Here is an 18722-nt window from a genome sequence, read left to right on the forward strand (position 1 = left end):
GTGTATTATGTGCGTACATCGGGGCGTTTTTACTTCTTTTACTAGCTGGGCGTTAGGAATGGGAGTGTATGATGCTGACGAATCAGCATCATCCACTTCTGTTCGTTAACACCCAGCTTCTGGCAGTGCAGACACAGCGTGTTCTCAAGGGATCACGCTGTGACGTCACTCACTTCCTGCCCCAGGTCCTGCATCGTGTCGGCCACATCGGCACCAGAGGCTACAGTTGATTCTGCAGCAGCATCAGCGTTTGCAGGTAAGTAGCTACATCGACTTACCTGCAAACGCCGATGCTGCTGCAGAATCAACTGAAGCCTCTGGTGCCGATGTGTCCTCGCTTGTCTGACACGATGCAGGACCTGTGAGTGACGTCACAGCGTGATCTCTCGAGAACACGCTGTGTCTGCACTGCCAGAAGCTGGGCGTTCTGAAGAGAAGTGGCTGATACTTCTATACACAACGCCCAGCTAGTAAAAGTATTAAAAACGCCCCGATGTACGCACATAATACACGCCCACTTGGACTTTTACTTTAAACACGCCCAGTTGTACTTTTATTTTTCAACACGCCCAGTTGTACTTTTGCAAGCCCCATTTGCATAAATACAAAAATGGTCATAACTTGGCCAAAAATGCCCGTTTTTTAAAAATAAAAACGTTACTGTAATCTACATTGCAGCGCCGATCTGCTGCAATAGGAGATAGGGGCTGCAAAATCTGGTGACAGAGCCTCTTTAAGTTAAACTCTAACCATAAATACATTTTTAGACAAAATAGATGCACTTCTGTCAATAATCATACTTTAGTTATTTTATTACTTTTTTTGTATCCACAAATAATCATTTTTTAGGGATATCTCATCCTGTGTCCGTGTAGTTAAAGGGGTTATTGTCCACTTTCGGCAAATTAATGTTATTTTTTTTGTATAATGAAACGCTATAAAAATTTCCAATATACTTTCTGGATTAATTCCTCACCGTTTTCAAGATCTTTGATTGTTGTTATTCAGTAGGAACATTCATTGTTTACTTCCAGTGGATAAAATTCTGTCCATGGTCATGTGATAAACACACAGGTGCTGGGATTATTAGCAGACACAGCTCTGATACACATACTGTAACGGTAACGAGCCGTGCACCTGTGTGTCCATCACATGACTATGGACAGAATTTTATCCACTGGAAGTAAAGAATGAATGTTCCTTCTGAATAACAACAAGCAGAGATATTAAAAACCGTGGGGAATTAATACAGAAAGTATATTGGAAAATTTTATAAATTCTCATTATACAAAAAATAACATTGCTCGTTCATCTGCTGATGGTTGCCCTGTTCACACAGGGCAATTATCGGGAACGACCGTTCATATGAACACTCGTTTGCCTTATCGCTGACCAATGTAGAAGGGCCTTAACTCACACACAGGCTACTACAAAGCTGAGATATTGGGAGTTATTGATGGGATTGAAACCTCACACTCACAAAATATTCTGTAAAAAAATTTTTTTTGGGGCTCTTTGGCCCTGCAGAGCTGCTAGTCAAAGACTACAGCCTTCCCTCTATATCACAGGCAGATCCTGCAACTGTTGGCAACATCTGGTCCGGATACATGTCCTGTCATTCGCTTGTTTGGCCCAAAAAAATAAATCCCCTGCTCTGTAGGCAACACAAAATTAGATTTGTCCACACTTTTTTATTCAGGGTTGTATCTACAAGATGTTTTATCAGATTCCCAGTAATGTTTCTACCTTATCTGGTCATGTACTTCCTTCCCCTGATCCAGTGTGCCCAAAGCCTTGGCTGCTGCCCCTCGAACAGCAGGACTCCAGTCATTCCACATGAGATGGCTCAATTTATTTTTCACTACCTGCAAGGAGAATAAAATCAATTCTGCTCAATGTGAATTATTGAATCAATAAAAGTTAGTTGTAACACCATTGTAAGTATCCTTTAACCATGTGTTGCACATAGAAGCTGTATACAGTTTTGTATGCGTGCACCATTATTAGACCGAAAGCTTAAAAATGACATAAACATCAAAAGTAAAAAGTGCTAAACTAAGATGAATGTTCCCCTCATCACTTCAGACCACAAGAAGCTTGTATCTACTTCTTGTATGAAGAAGGTTCACTTGAATACGCTAAATCATCTTCCTGCCCAATCACAACACCAACGCCTCTACCCTGTGCCAGTCACTACACTGGTTGCCCATTCAATTTAGAATTCAATATAAACTTAATACTCTCACCCACAAAACTCTCAACAGTGCTGCACCTCCTTACATCTCCTCCCTCATCTCTCTCTACCTTGCTCTACGTTCTGCCAACCATCTAAGATTAACATCCTCCATAATCCGAACCTCCCACTCCCGTCTCCAAGACTTTTCTCGTGCTGCACCCGTTCTCTGGAATGCAATTACCCCAGACAATCAGATTAATTCCCAATATCCACAGTTTTAAGCGTGCCCTAAAATAGATTTATTTTTTTAGGCAAGTCTATCACATTTGATCAATTAACTCCTGTCCTTTTCTCACCATTATTCCGCAATACTTCACCCCTTCATTTAACAAGACCCCCCGCACCCCTTGCACCCTAATGCACATCATGTCTGTCGTACACAGATTCTGGCTGGTGACTGGCTCGTGCAGCTTTATGTGTACTATAATATTTTGTATAATAAATGGCTGGACCATTGTCCAAAGCCAGCACTTTTACCTCTCGTGTCACACCGCTATTTCCTCATAGATTGTAAGCTGTTGCGAGCAGGATCCTCACTCCTTTTGTTTGATTTGTCAATTAGTTTTTATTCTGCAATGTCTGATTTTGTTAGTACAAGATCCCCCTGAATTGTAAAGTGCTGCGGAATATGTGTCACTATGTAAATAAAGATTATTATTCTTTTTATTCATATCAATCCTGGCAGGAATCTGCTAAGGAGGCGTACTTGACTTATGTTCCCATGTAGTAGGGACAGGGCTTTGCAGGACATAACTCTTTCTCTCCAGTTACCACTGTTCAGGGATTCAGCCAGCATGACATGGATCAGGTTCTAATTGAAAAGAGAAAAGAAACCATACAAATATATAAATATGTCCCGACATTCCAACATATGACGTTTATAACCAGTATAAACAAGGCAAGGCAAAAATGTAAAAAAAAAAAAAATTTAAAAAATCAAGGTACATCAATGCAGATCTTAGATGGGTTGTCTGGTTTAGAAAACCCATTTTCAAACACTCTATTAGGGCATTCCGAGTTAATAAAGATTGGTGCTTATTCAGGACCTACAAACAGTATCAGGAGTACACAGCAAATCTGCACATTGCATGGACAGCCCAGTAACTTCAATGCTTCATTTCCCCTTTGGGGGTGCTACAGGGGAATACAACACTTCCTGCCAGGTTTTCTTACTGATTACAGCTGAATGCTGGGGGTCCCTGCAGCAGAACACCCTGTGATAAGCCTATTTTCAGGGACTCTTCTCTTTTAAAGCGGATCTGTAACCATGCTATCCTGCTTTTTTTATGGACAACATAGTATGGGAACAGGTCTGCTCTACCGTTAGCCCACAAAAAAATTGTACTAGAGCCTAATAAAGAATAAAGTGGACTCGTAGTAATGAGTTTGCAAATTCATAGGGGGAGCGATCCCCCTCACTTGCCCCTCTCTCCAGTGATCGACAGGCTGTGGTGTATATATGCAGTCAATCACTGGGGAGGAGTCCGCTGTATCTGAAGCACTTCGCCACTTAATATTTTGTTCCAATATTAGAAACATATTACTTAGGCCCCATGCACACGACCGTGCCCGCAATCACGGCCCGCGATTGCGGGCACGGCCGGCCGCCGACTGACGGCCGCATTTTCAGGCCGTGCTCACATACAAAGTATGGGAGCACGGCCCGCAAAATGCAAAAGAACGGACATGTTCCATAATTCCCGGAACATTTCCACGGCACGGACACCCTTCCGTAGTGCTACGGAAAGGTGTCAGCGTTCAATGAAAGTGAATGGCTCAGTTTGCAATTGCGGTCCGCAAAAACGGAGGTTTTTTCCGGTCGTGTGCATGGGGCCTTACTGTGTGTTCACTAAGTTCACGCAGCATGTAAAGTGCCTGCTCCTCTGCTTCTTTGTTGGTTGCTGTAAACATCTGCTCGAGGATCCGCTTTATCACAAGATAACCGTGATTGCCTTCCAGCGCAAGACACTGAGCAGCGGCCCAGCTATCTGCATCTGTACCTGAGGAAAAAATAAAAAATATCAATACTTATTTACATTTTTAAGAACAGAATATCGAGGGGGAGACACAAAAAAATTACCATATGACTACATTACAATCAAGTATAAAAATGATGTCACAGGAAACTCATATATGTAAAGATTATAGAGCGCCTATTATTTGGGATGTATTTATGAAAGGTGCCATAATATGGCTGTGATAAAGGCTGTTACTCCCATTGAGATCCAATCTGTGCCTACACTAGGATCTGCTTGAATTTGGCTTTTTCACAAATTCAAGCATTATATTATCATTTAGGAGCAATGTTATTTTCAAGTCACTACATTTATAAAGGGACAATACTGAGCTTATTTATTCCACTATAAATAGGATCAGAAAAAACAAAAAAGTACAATACCGCTTTCCAGGGACTTGAACATGATCTTCCTCGCTTCCTCACTTACTTCCCGGATAAGGTACTGACACAGGGCAGCTGCCATCCTCACAAGATTGTCCTCCTCTCGCAATGTCTTAGAGACTAAATTTAGTATCTCTGCAGGTAAGGCTGACAATGCCATTAACTCGTTAGATTCTATTTTTTATAGTACATATACCTAACTTTTCGTGTGAATTTTCAGAATAAGCTGTCATATGTGTGTACTCGAGCAATAAGACTATTTCTGGCCAATATATGAATTGTATTCTTCATTATTTAGCAGGTTTCCCCTCTCCAGGCTCTATCTCTAATTGTCAGTTGTGTCTGAGCTAGTGGACGGAGCCTAACAGCTATCATGTTTTCTATATACTGCACACATAGAAGAGTAGAATCCTGCTCTCCTATCTCTATCTATCACATATATAGAAGCTGCAGCATCATGGAAGCGATTATACAGCAGTAATGAGAAGTAGCTGAGAATCCAGCACTGGGGTGAGATATAACACTTACCAGGAAGTTGTAGCTTGTCTGTATGTGTCTTTCTCACTCTGCTACAGCTCCCCTCCCCTTCTCCCTCCATAGACTTGTATGGGCAGCGTGTCTGTGCCTCTTTCTCTCTCTGCTGTCTGGATCAGGTGCACAAGTAAATAAGCAACCTCAAATCTGTCAGCACTCTGGTTGAGTCTAAGGCGCCCCCAAGGTTTTCACCAGAGCCTGCTATGTTATGAACTTAGATGTGATCAGTAACAGATCGAACCTGCGCGTTAGAGACATTTAGGACCCGCTGACACTGAACACATCAGTCCAGCTGACCTGACAGATACAGGATTCAGTGCAAGATACAGCTGCTCTATATACAGGATACAAAGCAGCTGTATATCAAAAAGTAAAAATAATTTTTAATAAAATGTATTTAGGAAGATGCACCAATCACACTGATACATAATTTTACAAAAAAAAAAACACGATGTCAAAGGTGTACATAGCCTTTAAAGGGATTTTCCCATCAGAGGCCCCCTAAACCCCGTTCTACCTCTCTGTGTTGTGGCTGAATCGTGTGATTTCTGACCATGAATTACGGAAGCAGCGTAGCTTGCTGAGCTACGCTGTTTCCGTAAGTCCCATAGAACTGAATGGTAGTTACGGAAACAGCGTAGCTCGCACTGACATTCACTACTATGGGAGTTACGAAAAAAGTGTAGTTCATCGAGCTACGCTGTTTCCGTAATTCATAGTCGGAAATCACACGATTCAGACACAACACAGAGAGGTAGAACGGGGTTTAGGGTTCCCCGTTCTAGAGATAGGTGCGGGTCCTAGAAGTGGGACCCACATCTATCTGACATTTATGACATATCCTGTGAATATGTCATAAATGTCCCTGATGGGAAAACCCCTTTAAGACAAGAAAGCCTGGCTATGACTCTGCTACGTTTAAAAGACGAGGGATAAACTGTGTAGCGGCAGCAGTTTGGCTTGTTGATCTGCGAGACAACTACATACAGTTTGTCTGCTCTGTAAAACAATGAAAATCAAGGGTAAAAGCTGGGAAATGTCTGTGATGTTCTCCTACTCACCAATCTGTTGGGGTGCAGAGACAGCAGAAGAAGCGATGGTTATGAGAGCGGAGACTTTATGGCTACTGTGTACATTCCCAAGATCTCGTGTCAGCTGCTCCAGGGTGGCATCTTTCCAACTTGCACCTTAAAACACCAAAAATATACTTTACATGCAAATGTAAAAATCAATGGTGATGGAAACATATGGTTTCCGTTTGTGTCAGTCAGGGCTTCGTTCTGATGGAATGCTCCAACAGAATGTCGGAACGGAGCCCTGACGCAGATGTGAACGAAGCCTAAGGGTATGTGCTCACGATAACGGCAAATACGTCTGAAATTACGGAGCTGTTTTCAGGAGAAAACAGCTCCTGAATTTCAGACGTAATTGCTCGTACTCGCGTTTTGCGGGGCGTCTTTTACGGGCGTAATTTGAAGCTGTTCTTCATTGGAGTCAATGAAAAACGGCTCCAGTTACGTCCCAAGAAGTGTCCTGCACTTCTTTTGGCGAGGCTGTATTTTTACGCGCCGTCTTTTGACAGCGACGCGTAAAATGACAGGTCGTCGGCACAGTACATCGTAAAGCCCATTGAAAGTAATGGGCAGATGTTTGCCGACGTATTGGAGGCGTTTTTCAGACGTAATTCGAGGCGTAAAACGCCTCCATTACGTCTGAAAATAGGTCGTGTGAACCCAGCCGTAATGGGACAAATACAGTTTGCTAATCTAAATCCTAATGGATTCATTGCAGGAGATAAGATCCAGAATCACTACAGAGTTTAATAATGTACTCACTCAACAACCAGGCACTTCTCCACTGAGTCACAATATTCTGCAGCAACTGTCTCTTATTTAATGGACCAGGCTTTATTTCCCTAGGCTCTTTGTCTCTGTCGCTAAGCACATTTGTTGATGTCTCTTTCTCACAGCTTCTGTCTGTCTTTTCCACAAACACTGTTGGTAGGGCTACCCAACGATGGGCACCTTTTTCGCGTCTCAAAGGCCGGTCAATATCTAAACAGCAAATATAATTTAGTACAACAAATATAGATAAAATATTTTTTTTTTAAAAATTGGGACATTGATAATAGGGAAAATGGGTAATAAAAGTATGGCTCCCCAACCAGGTTCTCTGAAGTCCCATCCATAAATCAACCATGGAAGACAGAGGGTAAGTCGTATTTGTTGGGTGGGAGACAATAAGCTCTGTCAGTAGAAGGTACAACATGCTGATAGGGGACCTTAAAGTGGGTCTTAATGACAACAATTGCATTTTAGCGTCGGCAGAAAGGTCGATCAGGAGTTGAATTTGGCCAGTAGTCCATGGACATGGAATAAGGGGGACAGCTAAAGGCCCTTTTACACGGGCCAATAATCGGATGAACAAGCGTTGATATAAACGCTCGTTCCCGATCATTGCTCGGGGAAAACAGGGCAACGATCAGACAATGAACGGGCAAATCGGCTGATAGTATCGTTTACGCTGCAACAAATATTATCGTTGCCGGCAGCGCATCTCCTGTGTAAACCGGGTGTTGTGCTGCTGACATGATAGAAATGTATGGGGATGAATGATCGTAGTAGCGATAGCTCGTCCCCATACATAACAAATCATTACTCCTTGTAAAAGGAGCAAACGAGCGCCGATCAACAAGCTGTCTCGTTGATCGAAGCTCGTTTCCACGGCCTATATTGGCCGGTGCAAAAGGACCTTAAATCCAGGGGGAATGTGAGTAGAGTAGAAGGTCCAAAATGTTTTTCGTACAACAAGAATTCTAGCCATCATTAAATAAATTACTAATAGTCATGATTCCTATTGAATAGTCTTTTTTATTTTTAGTTTCTAAAGAAGGGAATTCTAAAAAGATAAGTTTCAGCTTCTGTCTCGAGATGTTGGCAAGTATAAACATAAAGAATAAATCACAATAGATCATATACCAGAGCTGATGTCCCCATCCCACTCCCCTGAGTATAGCTTGGCTTTGTTTCGAAAACTACTAGCCCACATTTACTACTAGTTAGAGAGCGTAAACTTAGACCAGGCAGTCACAAAATGCGTCAAGTTTATCACATGATTTTCAGGTCGGATGACAGCAGTGTCAACCGCGGGCCGCCATGCACATGGCCGCGTGCATTAACTTCTATGAGCCTGGACCGCAAAATATGGGCGTTTTTTTGCGCTTCAGGCTCCTGGGCCATGCACGGACCGTGGAAACCACGGTCGTGTGCATGGGCCCATTGAAATACGTTCGCAAAAATACGTTTGTGTGCATGGGGCCTTAAGAATTTTGTACCAGTTTTCTTGGCAACTATTTTATGCTTTTAAGCCTCGACCCCTTTTTGAGACACTCTTAAAAGTGTCCAGTGAGGTTCAAACATCAAAATTGCGCCAAAATGCGCCAATTTGCACCAAAATTTCTCACATTTTTTGACACACTCTAGACCCAGTAAATCTGCCCCCACTGTACCTGTCTGTCCATCAGAAGATATCCATTCTTGGTAAGATTTGGGCTGTACATGCTTTTCATATCTACTGTTGCTTTCCATGACAATGCGGTTCTTGTGTTTTGTGTCCTTCTGGTATATAATTTTACTAGCCCCTACGATGTATTAATAAACAAACAAAAAAATCCAGTTTGTAATAAATCAGAACAATATTTAAATGAATCTGATCAATAAGTACACTAATATCTACCTCCTACCAGTCCTTAATAGTGGCAGATATGTGTCTGCATGACAACACTGCACCCGATAGACATCAGAAGGTTAATATCAGACTATTTCAGTAGTGCTGCTCATGCTTTGGGCCTGTAAGTGATCATATCTCATACCCTCGAAGTGTATTGATATATAGTACTGAATTCTCTCATTCTAAACCACCAAAAAGTAGCATTTTTAGCTATTGCTTTGTATAGGGGCATATGTGACTGGCACATTAAAGTGCATCTGTGGCAGGCACAAACTGTTAGGACAACATCAGTGGCTTATACTCAGGAACTCTAAATCTAAGGAAAAGCAACAATAAAAATGTAGGGTTGGGTTGTACTTTTTTTTTTACATTTTCAAACGTTTGATGGTATGATATCGCAGCATAGAAGATCAAAAAAGGTTTTTTAGATTTTTTTATTGATACTAAAGAGCCTTTTTACATTTCTTTAGGCTGGTCCCCCTCAAATAACACAGCTATAGGTCCTTTTAGACGACCCAATTTTAGCCTTGAAAACAAGCACCGATTGACGATACAGCACATCGATTGGCGCTTGTTTGATCCAGTCACAAGGAGCAATGATTGGTTATGTATGGTGACAAACGATCGTTACCACACTCGTTCGTCCCCATGCATTTGCATCATGTCGGCAGCACAACTCCGGATACACACGGAAATGTGCTGCCCACTAGTGACCATTTTATTGGCAGCATAAAAGATCTGATCAGCCGATCAACGAGCGTTTGCTCGTTGATTGGCTGATCGTTGTTCTGTTTACACAGGGAAATGATCAGGAACAAGCGCTCGTATGATCGCTTCTTTGCCCGATCACTGGCCCTTAAGGAAATCCATTTAAAACTATTGGAAGGGCAGAATAGGAAAGTGTAATATGTTTAAAAGGTAATATCTGCTGTGGACAATCCCTTATTAGTAAACTGATAATAAGGTTCCCACAGCTGGGAACTCCAGCGATCAGCTTTACACCGTGTTCCAAATTATTATGCACATTGGATTTAAGTGTCCTAAACATTTAATTATTAGTTTTTCAATTAAACTCATGGATGGTATTGTGTCTTAGGGCTCTTTGGATCATTGTAATCAATCTCAGACACCTGTGATAATTAGTTTGCCAGGTGTGTCCAATCAAAGGAAAACTACTTAAAGGAACAGTGTTACCACAAAAAAAAATTTCATATGTTAAAGATGTTAGTGCTTTATTAAAAACGTTTGGATTAATTTGTGTGTTTGTGTGTTACTTTTTCTTATTTTTACACTTTTTCTTCCCTATGGGGGCTGCCATTTTTTTTTCCATTTCTGTATGTGTCGATTAACGACACATACAGACATGGAATACGGCAGCTCCAGTCCCATAGGGACTGCGAACGGGGCCCGTTCCATCCACTTCAATGTACGCCGTCTGTGTGGGAACGGCGCATGCGCCGCTCCCACACAGTCCAATTTGAAATGCGCGCCGTCCGGCGCCATTTTCTTGTGGACCGGAAGTCGCGGCCGGACAGTAAGATTACTACTTCCGGTCGCGGTTTCCGGACTTGTGCACTTGGACCAGCGGCAGCAGACGGAGCGGACGGGCCGGAGGGAGCCGCGGCGTCAGGAGCAGGTAAGAGATTTCTATGTATGTTCGTGTTTGTGTGTGTTTACTACTGTATGTAAACCTAGTACACTGTGTGTTAGCTCAAAAAATGGCGACACACAGTGTAGGAGGTTAGACCGTTCAATCCCCTCGTTTATCCCGGCACTAGCCAGGATAAAGGAGGGGGGGATGCTGAGAGCTCACTAGAGCGAGGGCTTTTTACCCAATTTTGCAGCATAAAGCAATGTGGTTGCTTTACCACATGCAATGCTGCAATTTTGGGAATGGCTCCATCTAGTGACCAGAAATGGTAAATATTATAAATTAGAATCCAATTGAATCCAATTTAGAATATTTCCTGACTCGTGAAAAAAAAATAAAAAATTTGAACAATGTTTAATCACCCACACACTAATTGTTTAAATAAAAAAAAAATATCTTTTTTTGCTAACAACATATTCCCTTTAAGAAGGACGTTCCACATTATTAAGCAGGCCACAGGTTTCAAGCAATATGGGAAAGAAAAAGGATCTCTCTGCTGCCAAAAAGCGTGAAATAGTGCAATACCTTGGACAAGGTATGAAAACATTGGATATTTCAAGAAAACTTAAAGAGGCTCTGTCACCAGATTTTGCAACCCCTATCTACTATTGCAGCAGATAGGCGCTGCAATGTAGATTACAGTAACGTTTTTATTTTAAAAAAACGAGCATTTTTGGCCAAGTTATGACCATTTTTGTAGTTATGCAAATGAGGCTTGTAAAAGTACAACTGGGCGTGTTTAAAAGTAAAAGTCCAACTGGGCGTGTATTATGTGCGTACATCGGGGCGTTTTTAATACTTTTACTAGCTGGGCGCTCTGACGAGAAGTATCATCCACTTCTCTTCAGAACGCCCAGCTTCTGGCAGTGCAGACACAGCGTGTTCTCGAGAGATCACGCTGTGACGTCACTTCCCCAGGTCCTGCATCGTGTCAGACGAGCCGGCACCAGAGGCTACAGATGATTCTGCAGCAGCATCGGCGTTAGCAGGTAAGTCGATGTAGCTACTTACCTGCAAACGCTGATGCTGCTGCAGAATCAACTGTAGCCTCTGGTGCCGATGTGTCCTCGCTCGTCTGACACGATGCAGGACCTGTGAGTGACGTCACAGCGTGATCTGGCAGAAGCTGGGCGTTCTGAAGAGAAGTGGATGATACTTCTCATCAGAACGCCCAGCTAGTAAAAGTATTAAAAACGCCCTGATGTACGCACATAATACACGCCCACTTGGACTTTTACTTTTAAACACACCCACTTGGACTTTTGCAAGCCTCATTTGCATAACTACAAAAATGGTCATAACTTGGCCAAAAATGCTCGTTTTTTAAAAATAAAAACGTTACTGTAATCTACATTGCAGCGCCTATCTGCTGCAATAGCAGATAGGGGTTGCAAAATCTGGTGACAGAGCCTCTTTAAGCGTGATCATCGTACTGTGAAAAGATTTGTGGCTGATTCAGAGCACAGACGGGTTCGTTCAGATAAAGGCATAATGAGGAAGGTTTCTGCCAGACAAATTAATAGGATTAGGAGAGCAGCTGCTAAAATGCCATTGCAAAGCAGCAAACAGGTATTTGAAGCCGCTGGTGCCTCTGGAGTCCCGCGAACCTCAAGGTGTAGGATCCTCCAGAGGTTTGCAAGTGTGCATAAAGCTATTATTCGGCCAGCCCTAAACAATGCTCACAAGCAGAAACGGTTCCAGTGGGCTCAGAAATACATGAAGACTAATTTTCAAACCGTGTTGTTTACTGATGAGTGCCGTGCGACCCTGGATGGACCAGATGGATGGAGTAGTGGATGGTTGGTGAATGGCCACCATGTCCCAACAAGGCTGCGACGTCAGCAAGGAGGTGGCGGAGTCATTTTTTGGGCTGGAATCATGGGGAGAGAGATGGTAGGCCCCATTAGGGTCCCTGACAGTGTGAAAATGACCTCTGCAAAGTACATAGAGTTTATGACTGACCACTATCTTCCGTGGTACAAAAAGAACCGTGCCTTCCGTAGCAAAATTATCTTCATGCATGACAATGCACCATCTCATGCTGCAAAGAATACCTCTGTGTCATTGGCTGCTATGGGCATAAAAGGAGAGAAACTCATGGTGTGGCCCCCATGTTCCCCTGACCTCAACCCTATTGAGAACCTTTGGAGCATCCTCCAGCAAAATATCTATGAGGGTGGGAGGCAGTTCACATCAAAACAGAAACTCTGGGAGGTTATTCTGACATCCTGCAAAGATATTCAAGCAGAAACTGTCCAAATACTCACAAATTCAATGGATGCAAGAATTGTGAAGGTGATATCAAAGAAGTGGTCCTATGTTAACATGTAACTTGGCCTGCTAAGTTTTTTTTGATTGAAAGAGCTTTTGATTTCTGTAAATATGACCTCCTGATGCGGCAAATTCAACAAATGACCATTTTAGTTCTCTTTACAACCTTTAAAATGTTTTGATCTCTGTTGTGCATAATAATTTGAAACAGTGCATTTTGAGTTTTTTACTTCTAAAAAAAAACCTGTTATCATTACGAGATTTGTTCAATAAAATTTTGCATTATACTCCAACGGTTGATGGCTTGAAGATTATACTGACTATCATTTGCATCGACTATTTAGAAAAATCAGCGAAAAATAACATTTGCATAAAAATTTGGAATGCGGTGTAGGGTAAGGCCACACAGAGCGGCCCTGACACGGTCGCAACGCTGCTAACAACCGCGCCGGCACCATGTTCGGTGCGGCTGTGAAACAGTTAGTGGCCGCCTGTTAATGCTGGTAAACCACCCCTTTAACTGCAAAATCATGTGGCCATGAATTAATAAACCCTTTATGGCCGCACGATTTTGCTGGTCACAATAAATCTATCTCCGGCGCTCCCATAGGGAATGAATGGAGCGGCAGTGCGCATGAGCATGTAACCGGAATACCCCTTAACAGGGTATTTGACAACCGCTCCTACATAGTGCCAGCGCGGTTGTTGGCCGTGTTGCGACCGTGTCAGGACCGCTCCGTGTGGCCTTACCCATAATTTGGGAGGAAAATAAAGCATTACACCGTACGCATTAGAATCAATGGCCATATAATGCAGGGTCCTTGAGAGAAAGACAGGGGCGCTCTTTGTATCTGCTCTCTACTTTGACCTGGGGAACCCCTTATAATTGCCGAATAGGGTATTTGAAAATAGATTTGCTAAACCCGTTTAGTTTTTCTCCTGGAAATGTTCTATTGTGGTGACATCAATATGGTCTTAGGGCTGATTCAGACGAACGTTGCGTTTTTGCTCGCGCAAAAAACGCGGCGTTTTGCGCGCGCAAAAACCACTTGACAGCTGCTTGTGTCATCCGTGTATGATGCGCGGCTGCGTGATTTTCGCGCAGCCGCCATCATAGAGATGAGGCTAGTCGACGTCAGTCACTGTCCAGGGTGCTGAAAGAGTTAACTGATCGGCAGTAACTCTTTCAGCACCCTCGACAGTGAATGCCGATCACAATATCGAGAAACCTGTTAAAAAAAAGAAAAAGTTCGTGCTTACCGAGAACTTCCCTCCCGGCCGTTGCCTTGGTGACGCGTCCTTGGTGACGCGCCTCTCTTGACATCGGGCCCCACCTCCCTGGATGACGCGGCAGTCCATGTGACCGCTGCAGCCTGTGCTTGGCCTGTGATTGGCTGGAGCTGTCACTTGGACTGAATTGTCATCCCGGGAGGTCAGACTGGAGGAAGAAGCCGGGAGTTATCGGTAAGTCAGAACTTCTTTTTTTTTTTTACACGTTCATGTATATTGGGATCGGAAGTCACTGTCCAGGGTGCTGAAACAGTTTTACTCTTTCAGCACCCTGGACAGTGACTATCTCCTGACGTCGCGTACCGGAAATTTTTTTGCCGGGTTCGGCCAAAACGAGTTCGGCCGAACCCGGTGAAGTTCGGTTCGGTTGTCCGGGTTCGCTCATCTCAAAGACACTCCGTTTGGATGTTTGGAAACAGAAAAGCACGCGGTGCTTTTCTGTTTACATTCATCCTTTTGACAGCTGGTGCGCGAAACAGTCGGTTCGCACGGAAGTGCTTCCGTGCGACCTGCGTGGTTTTCACGCACCCATTGACTTCAATGGGTGCGTGATGCGCGAAATATGCGGAGATATTGAGCATGTCGCGCTTTTTGCTCAGCGGACAAACGCTGCGCAAAAAGCACAGACTGTCTGTACTGCCCCATAGACTTGTATTGGTCTGTGCGTGGCGCGTGAAAACCACGCGGCCCGCACGGACCCAATACACGTTCGTGTGAATCCCCGCTTAAACTTGTGACAGATTACCTGAGTATAGCTCTCTCTCAAAATCATTGTCTGTGGCATAGACATATTTTCCAGCCTTGGGATTCATCCGATCCTGAAGTCGCAAAGGTGGTGGCAATTCAAAATGCTTGACGGCTAAATATTCTTCTGTCTTGTTTTTGCCACCAACATCCTGCACTTTTTTTTTAGGAGAAATATAACCTGGAATCCTATGGGACAAAATTATGTTTACAGATTGTTGAGCAGTACAAAAAAATATATATTATTTATTTCTACATTTCTTCATTATTTGAAGGGAAATCTCCTAGTTTTGGGTGACAAACATGTGAAATCTGGATACAAACGTTCTATAGAAAACTATACTAGATGTAAGAAATATATTACTTGGAAATGCCTTGATTTTTGAAGGGAACCACCATGGTCCATGGTCCAGCCTTGTAGAGCTGGGGACCTGGGTTTGAATCTGACCAAGGAAAATATCTGTAGTGAGATTGTAGGTTTACCCCGTGCTTACATGAGTTTCCTCCAAAAAACATTCTAATACATTAATTGGCTTCCTATGTCATTTTCCCATCAGGGAATTTTTATTGTGATCACCACTGGGGACAAGGACTAATGTAAATGATGACTGCGGAATATGTTGACACTATATAAGCAACAGAAATAATCTTTTACTTTCTAAAGTACCTACTGAAGTACCAATCAGGGGTTGGGAAATACTGCGTCCCATATTCCTATTCCCTCTCTGTGAGTCTCTAATAACTGAAAGGTTTCATATTACAAACTTTCCTACAGCTCTATTGTCGATGAAGAAAAAATTGGGGGAAAAGTTGGGGTTACAAGAAGGCCTTCCACAGGTAACACAATGTTAACAGTTGCTCTCATCTTCAGATGTTAGTTTTTTTTTTTAGACCAGTGACGTCCATAGAAGGAACCCTCTCCTTAACCCTTTAGTGACCAGCCTATTTGGCCTTAACGACAGAACAATTTTTTCAGTTTTTTCGCATTTAAAACTCCATACATTTTTTTTTCCGTAGACATAGGCGTGTGAGGGATGTTTTTTGTGGGACAAGTTGTAGTTTTTAATGGCACGATTTTGGGGTACAAATATTTTAACTTTTTGGGGAGTAATGGGAAAAAAACCATGATATTTTACCATACTTTTTGGCCTCTTAAATTTAGCCTTATAGTGTTTGGTATAAATAACATAATAATTTTATTCTCTGGGTCGTTGTGATTACTGTGATACCAAATTTATATATATTTTTTCATATATATATATATATATATATATACTACTTTTTTTTTTAAAGTATTTGCTTTTGTGTCGCCACATTTTAAGAGCCATAACTTTTTTGTTTTTACCGCTGATTTAGCTGTTTAATGGCTTATTTTTTTGCGGGACAACTTATTTTGGTACCATTTTGGGGCACATACGACTTTTTGATTGCTTTTTATCACAATTTTTGTGAGGCAGGATGAACAGAAAACAGCAATTATGCCATTGTTTTTCATTTTATTTTTTACGTTGTTCACCGTCGGGTTAAATAACGTGATAGTTTTATAGTTCGGGTCGTTCCAGATGCGGCAATACCAAATATGTGTAGCTTTTTAAATTATTAATATTTTTTCATAATTAAAAGCATTTTGTAAGGGAAAAAAGTTTTTTGGTTTTTTTTACATGGCAGTATTCATTTCTTTATTATTAACTTTAATAAATTATTTGTAACTTTTTTTTATTTTTTATTATGCAGTCATTTGATCGCTTTTATAAGAATACACTGAAAGCAGACATGGGACTTTTGTTAGGCCACTGGATGCCATAAAAACTATCGACAGCTTACAATCACATCGCGGGGTGCTAGAGGGAGCCCCTTCCCTCTGAAACCACTTAGATGCCGCGGCCACTATTGACCGCAGCATCTAAGGGGTTTAACCGTTGTGATTGAAGCAAACTTGAGCAAGAGCCCGACTTACTTAAGACAGCCCAACACCCGTGCCGGGCTTATGCCACAGTGCCGCCTTTATATGGTGCTGTGGCAAAAGTACCCTTAATGACTTCTGTGAAAAGGTGTATGGGCGTTTATTAAGGGGTGAATGAACCAAGCAGGGACAAAAGATACAAAATTTTGTCTTTGCTTATTGCTCAGACTGCGGGATTGATCAACTACATCTAGCCAGATCTTGTAATTTTACAAAACATTAGCAGAGGTGTTCACCATGTGTGTCTAGCAATTTAAACTTAAACTTGTTGTCCGTGGGTGATGCAAATTTGAGTAGTGAGGATCATGGAATACTAGGCACTACCAGGTTTACCATCTTACTTGTAAAATACTGGAAGAAGTGTCTCGGGTTTATGCTCTTCTGTGATATCCTTCTGATCCTCTGGTTTATAATTTTCTAGTTCTTTACAAGTTTTGAAATCGTCTTCGGTCATTTGCTCATCATGAATAAGTTCCATGGAGCTTCTCAATCCGTAGTGTTTGAAGAACCTTTCCTTCTTGCTTTGGAAATGGTGACCCACGATCCACTGAGCTGTAGCTTTTGTCAGCCTCTTCAGCAGAACTTCAGTGGAGTTGTCGGACATGCTGCGGGACACAGATGAAAGACTCTCTTTAGATGTCAATAAGGTGGGTTCCTCTGTTAAGAATGTTTTTGGCTTCAGGTTCTCCAAAGTGAGATGTGAGGAGCCACCAACATGTCTTCGTTCATCTTCATTAGGCTTCTTCCAAGGACTATTTCCAAAGCCTATGCAACTTTTTGCTTTTAGTTTTTTGGGGGGAACTGATTTTTTTACATGGTGATGTTTTGGTTCTAACTTGTGTTGCTTTGGTTGGATCTTTGAGATCGTTCTAATTTCTTTTTGTGGAATTAAATCAGAGGCATTGTACACATCTTGCGAATCCCACTCTTGGTAAGACAGACTGGCAAGCCCTCTATCCTTTACCACTTCTTTAGAAAAATGAAGGTCACCAGCTACATTCTGAATGTATTTCTCCTGACATTTTAAAGAATGATGATTTGGGGGATGGAATTCAGTAACATGAGATGAGAAAGATTTTTGGGATGGCAATCCATTTATCGGGATCTTGATATTTCCAATCTTTTGTGATGGTTCAAAACAGAATATATTCTGTTCACAATAAAGCGTAGGTCGTTCCATTACAAGTATGATATATCCTTTAAATAAAAATTGATAAAAAAACAAACATATCGTTATGAGTAGTTAACTATTTGAAGCACCCACTGTACTGCGGGGGGTACACTGCATCTACTTACCAGTAGCCACATGACTACATTGAGGGGGGTTTGTATACTCGACTATTAGAGTTTGTATAGAGCGGCAGTGCCCACTCGACTACTGCGCTATACAAACTCACCTCACCAGGGTCGCAAGGGGGTGCAGCTTAACCCCCACCGATCTCATATTTATCACCTCTCTAGTGCATAGATGATAAGTGTTTCTGGCAGGAATACAACTTACATTTACAAATTCCTGTTTTTAAAGTAAGAGCCTGGAAATTAAAGATAATACATAAGGTGGAAAAAACCATGTGCAGCAAGCAGCAGAAATAATTCACATCTCAAATTTCATATTTGAATGTTTAGATGGTGAAATTCAGCACAAATATAAAGCATGGAACTTCACTAATATACAAAAAATTAGGATGTTACATCAATGGCCCCAATCCTACCGTACCATGTCACACAAGGGTCCAGGAAGCTGATGTATGAGTTATTGGGTCCTCACCAGGTAGATCTTCTGGGTCATGTAGCCAACGATAGATTTTGTTAACCTGGGTTGTGTGAGATTAGAACAAAAAGTCAGCTTTTTTTTTTCCAGAAACTGCCACTCTTGACCATGGGCATGTCAGATATTGCAGCTCTG

General features: G+C 42.1%; 1 protein-coding gene across 2 annotated transcripts in view; it reads right to left on the reverse strand.

The window, feature by feature from the left end:
* Positions 1-18722, reverse strand: part of HEATR4 (HEAT repeat containing 4) — a 39085-nt gene that overhangs the window by 16351 nt on the left and 4012 nt on the right. For both annotated transcript variants that reach the window (XM_075844966.1, XM_075844967.1), the window contains exons 2-11: positions 18534-18630; positions 17158-18013; positions 14855-15042; positions 8677-8808; positions 7004-7222; positions 6230-6355; positions 4635-4781; positions 4076-4236; positions 2943-3047; positions 1747-1865 (exon numbers count right to left, since the gene is read on the reverse strand). In XM_075844966.1, the coding sequence (XP_075701081.1) occupies positions 1747-1865; positions 2943-3047; positions 4076-4236; positions 4635-4781; positions 6230-6355; positions 7004-7222; positions 8677-8808; positions 14855-15042; positions 17158-17996 (2036 nt within the window). In that variant the 5' untranslated portion in view covers positions 17997-18013; positions 18534-18630. The remainder of the gene's footprint in view (positions 1-1746; positions 1866-2942; positions 3048-4075; positions 4237-4634; positions 4782-6229; positions 6356-7003; positions 7223-8676; positions 8809-14854; positions 15043-17157; positions 18014-18533; positions 18631-18722) is intronic.

The sequence above is a fragment of the Rhinoderma darwinii genome, chromosome 12, assembly GCF_050947455.1.
Source record: "Rhinoderma darwinii isolate aRhiDar2 chromosome 12, aRhiDar2.hap1, whole genome shotgun sequence".
NCBI classification, from domain to species: domain Eukaryota; kingdom Metazoa; phylum Chordata; class Amphibia; order Anura; family Rhinodermatidae; genus Rhinoderma; species Rhinoderma darwinii.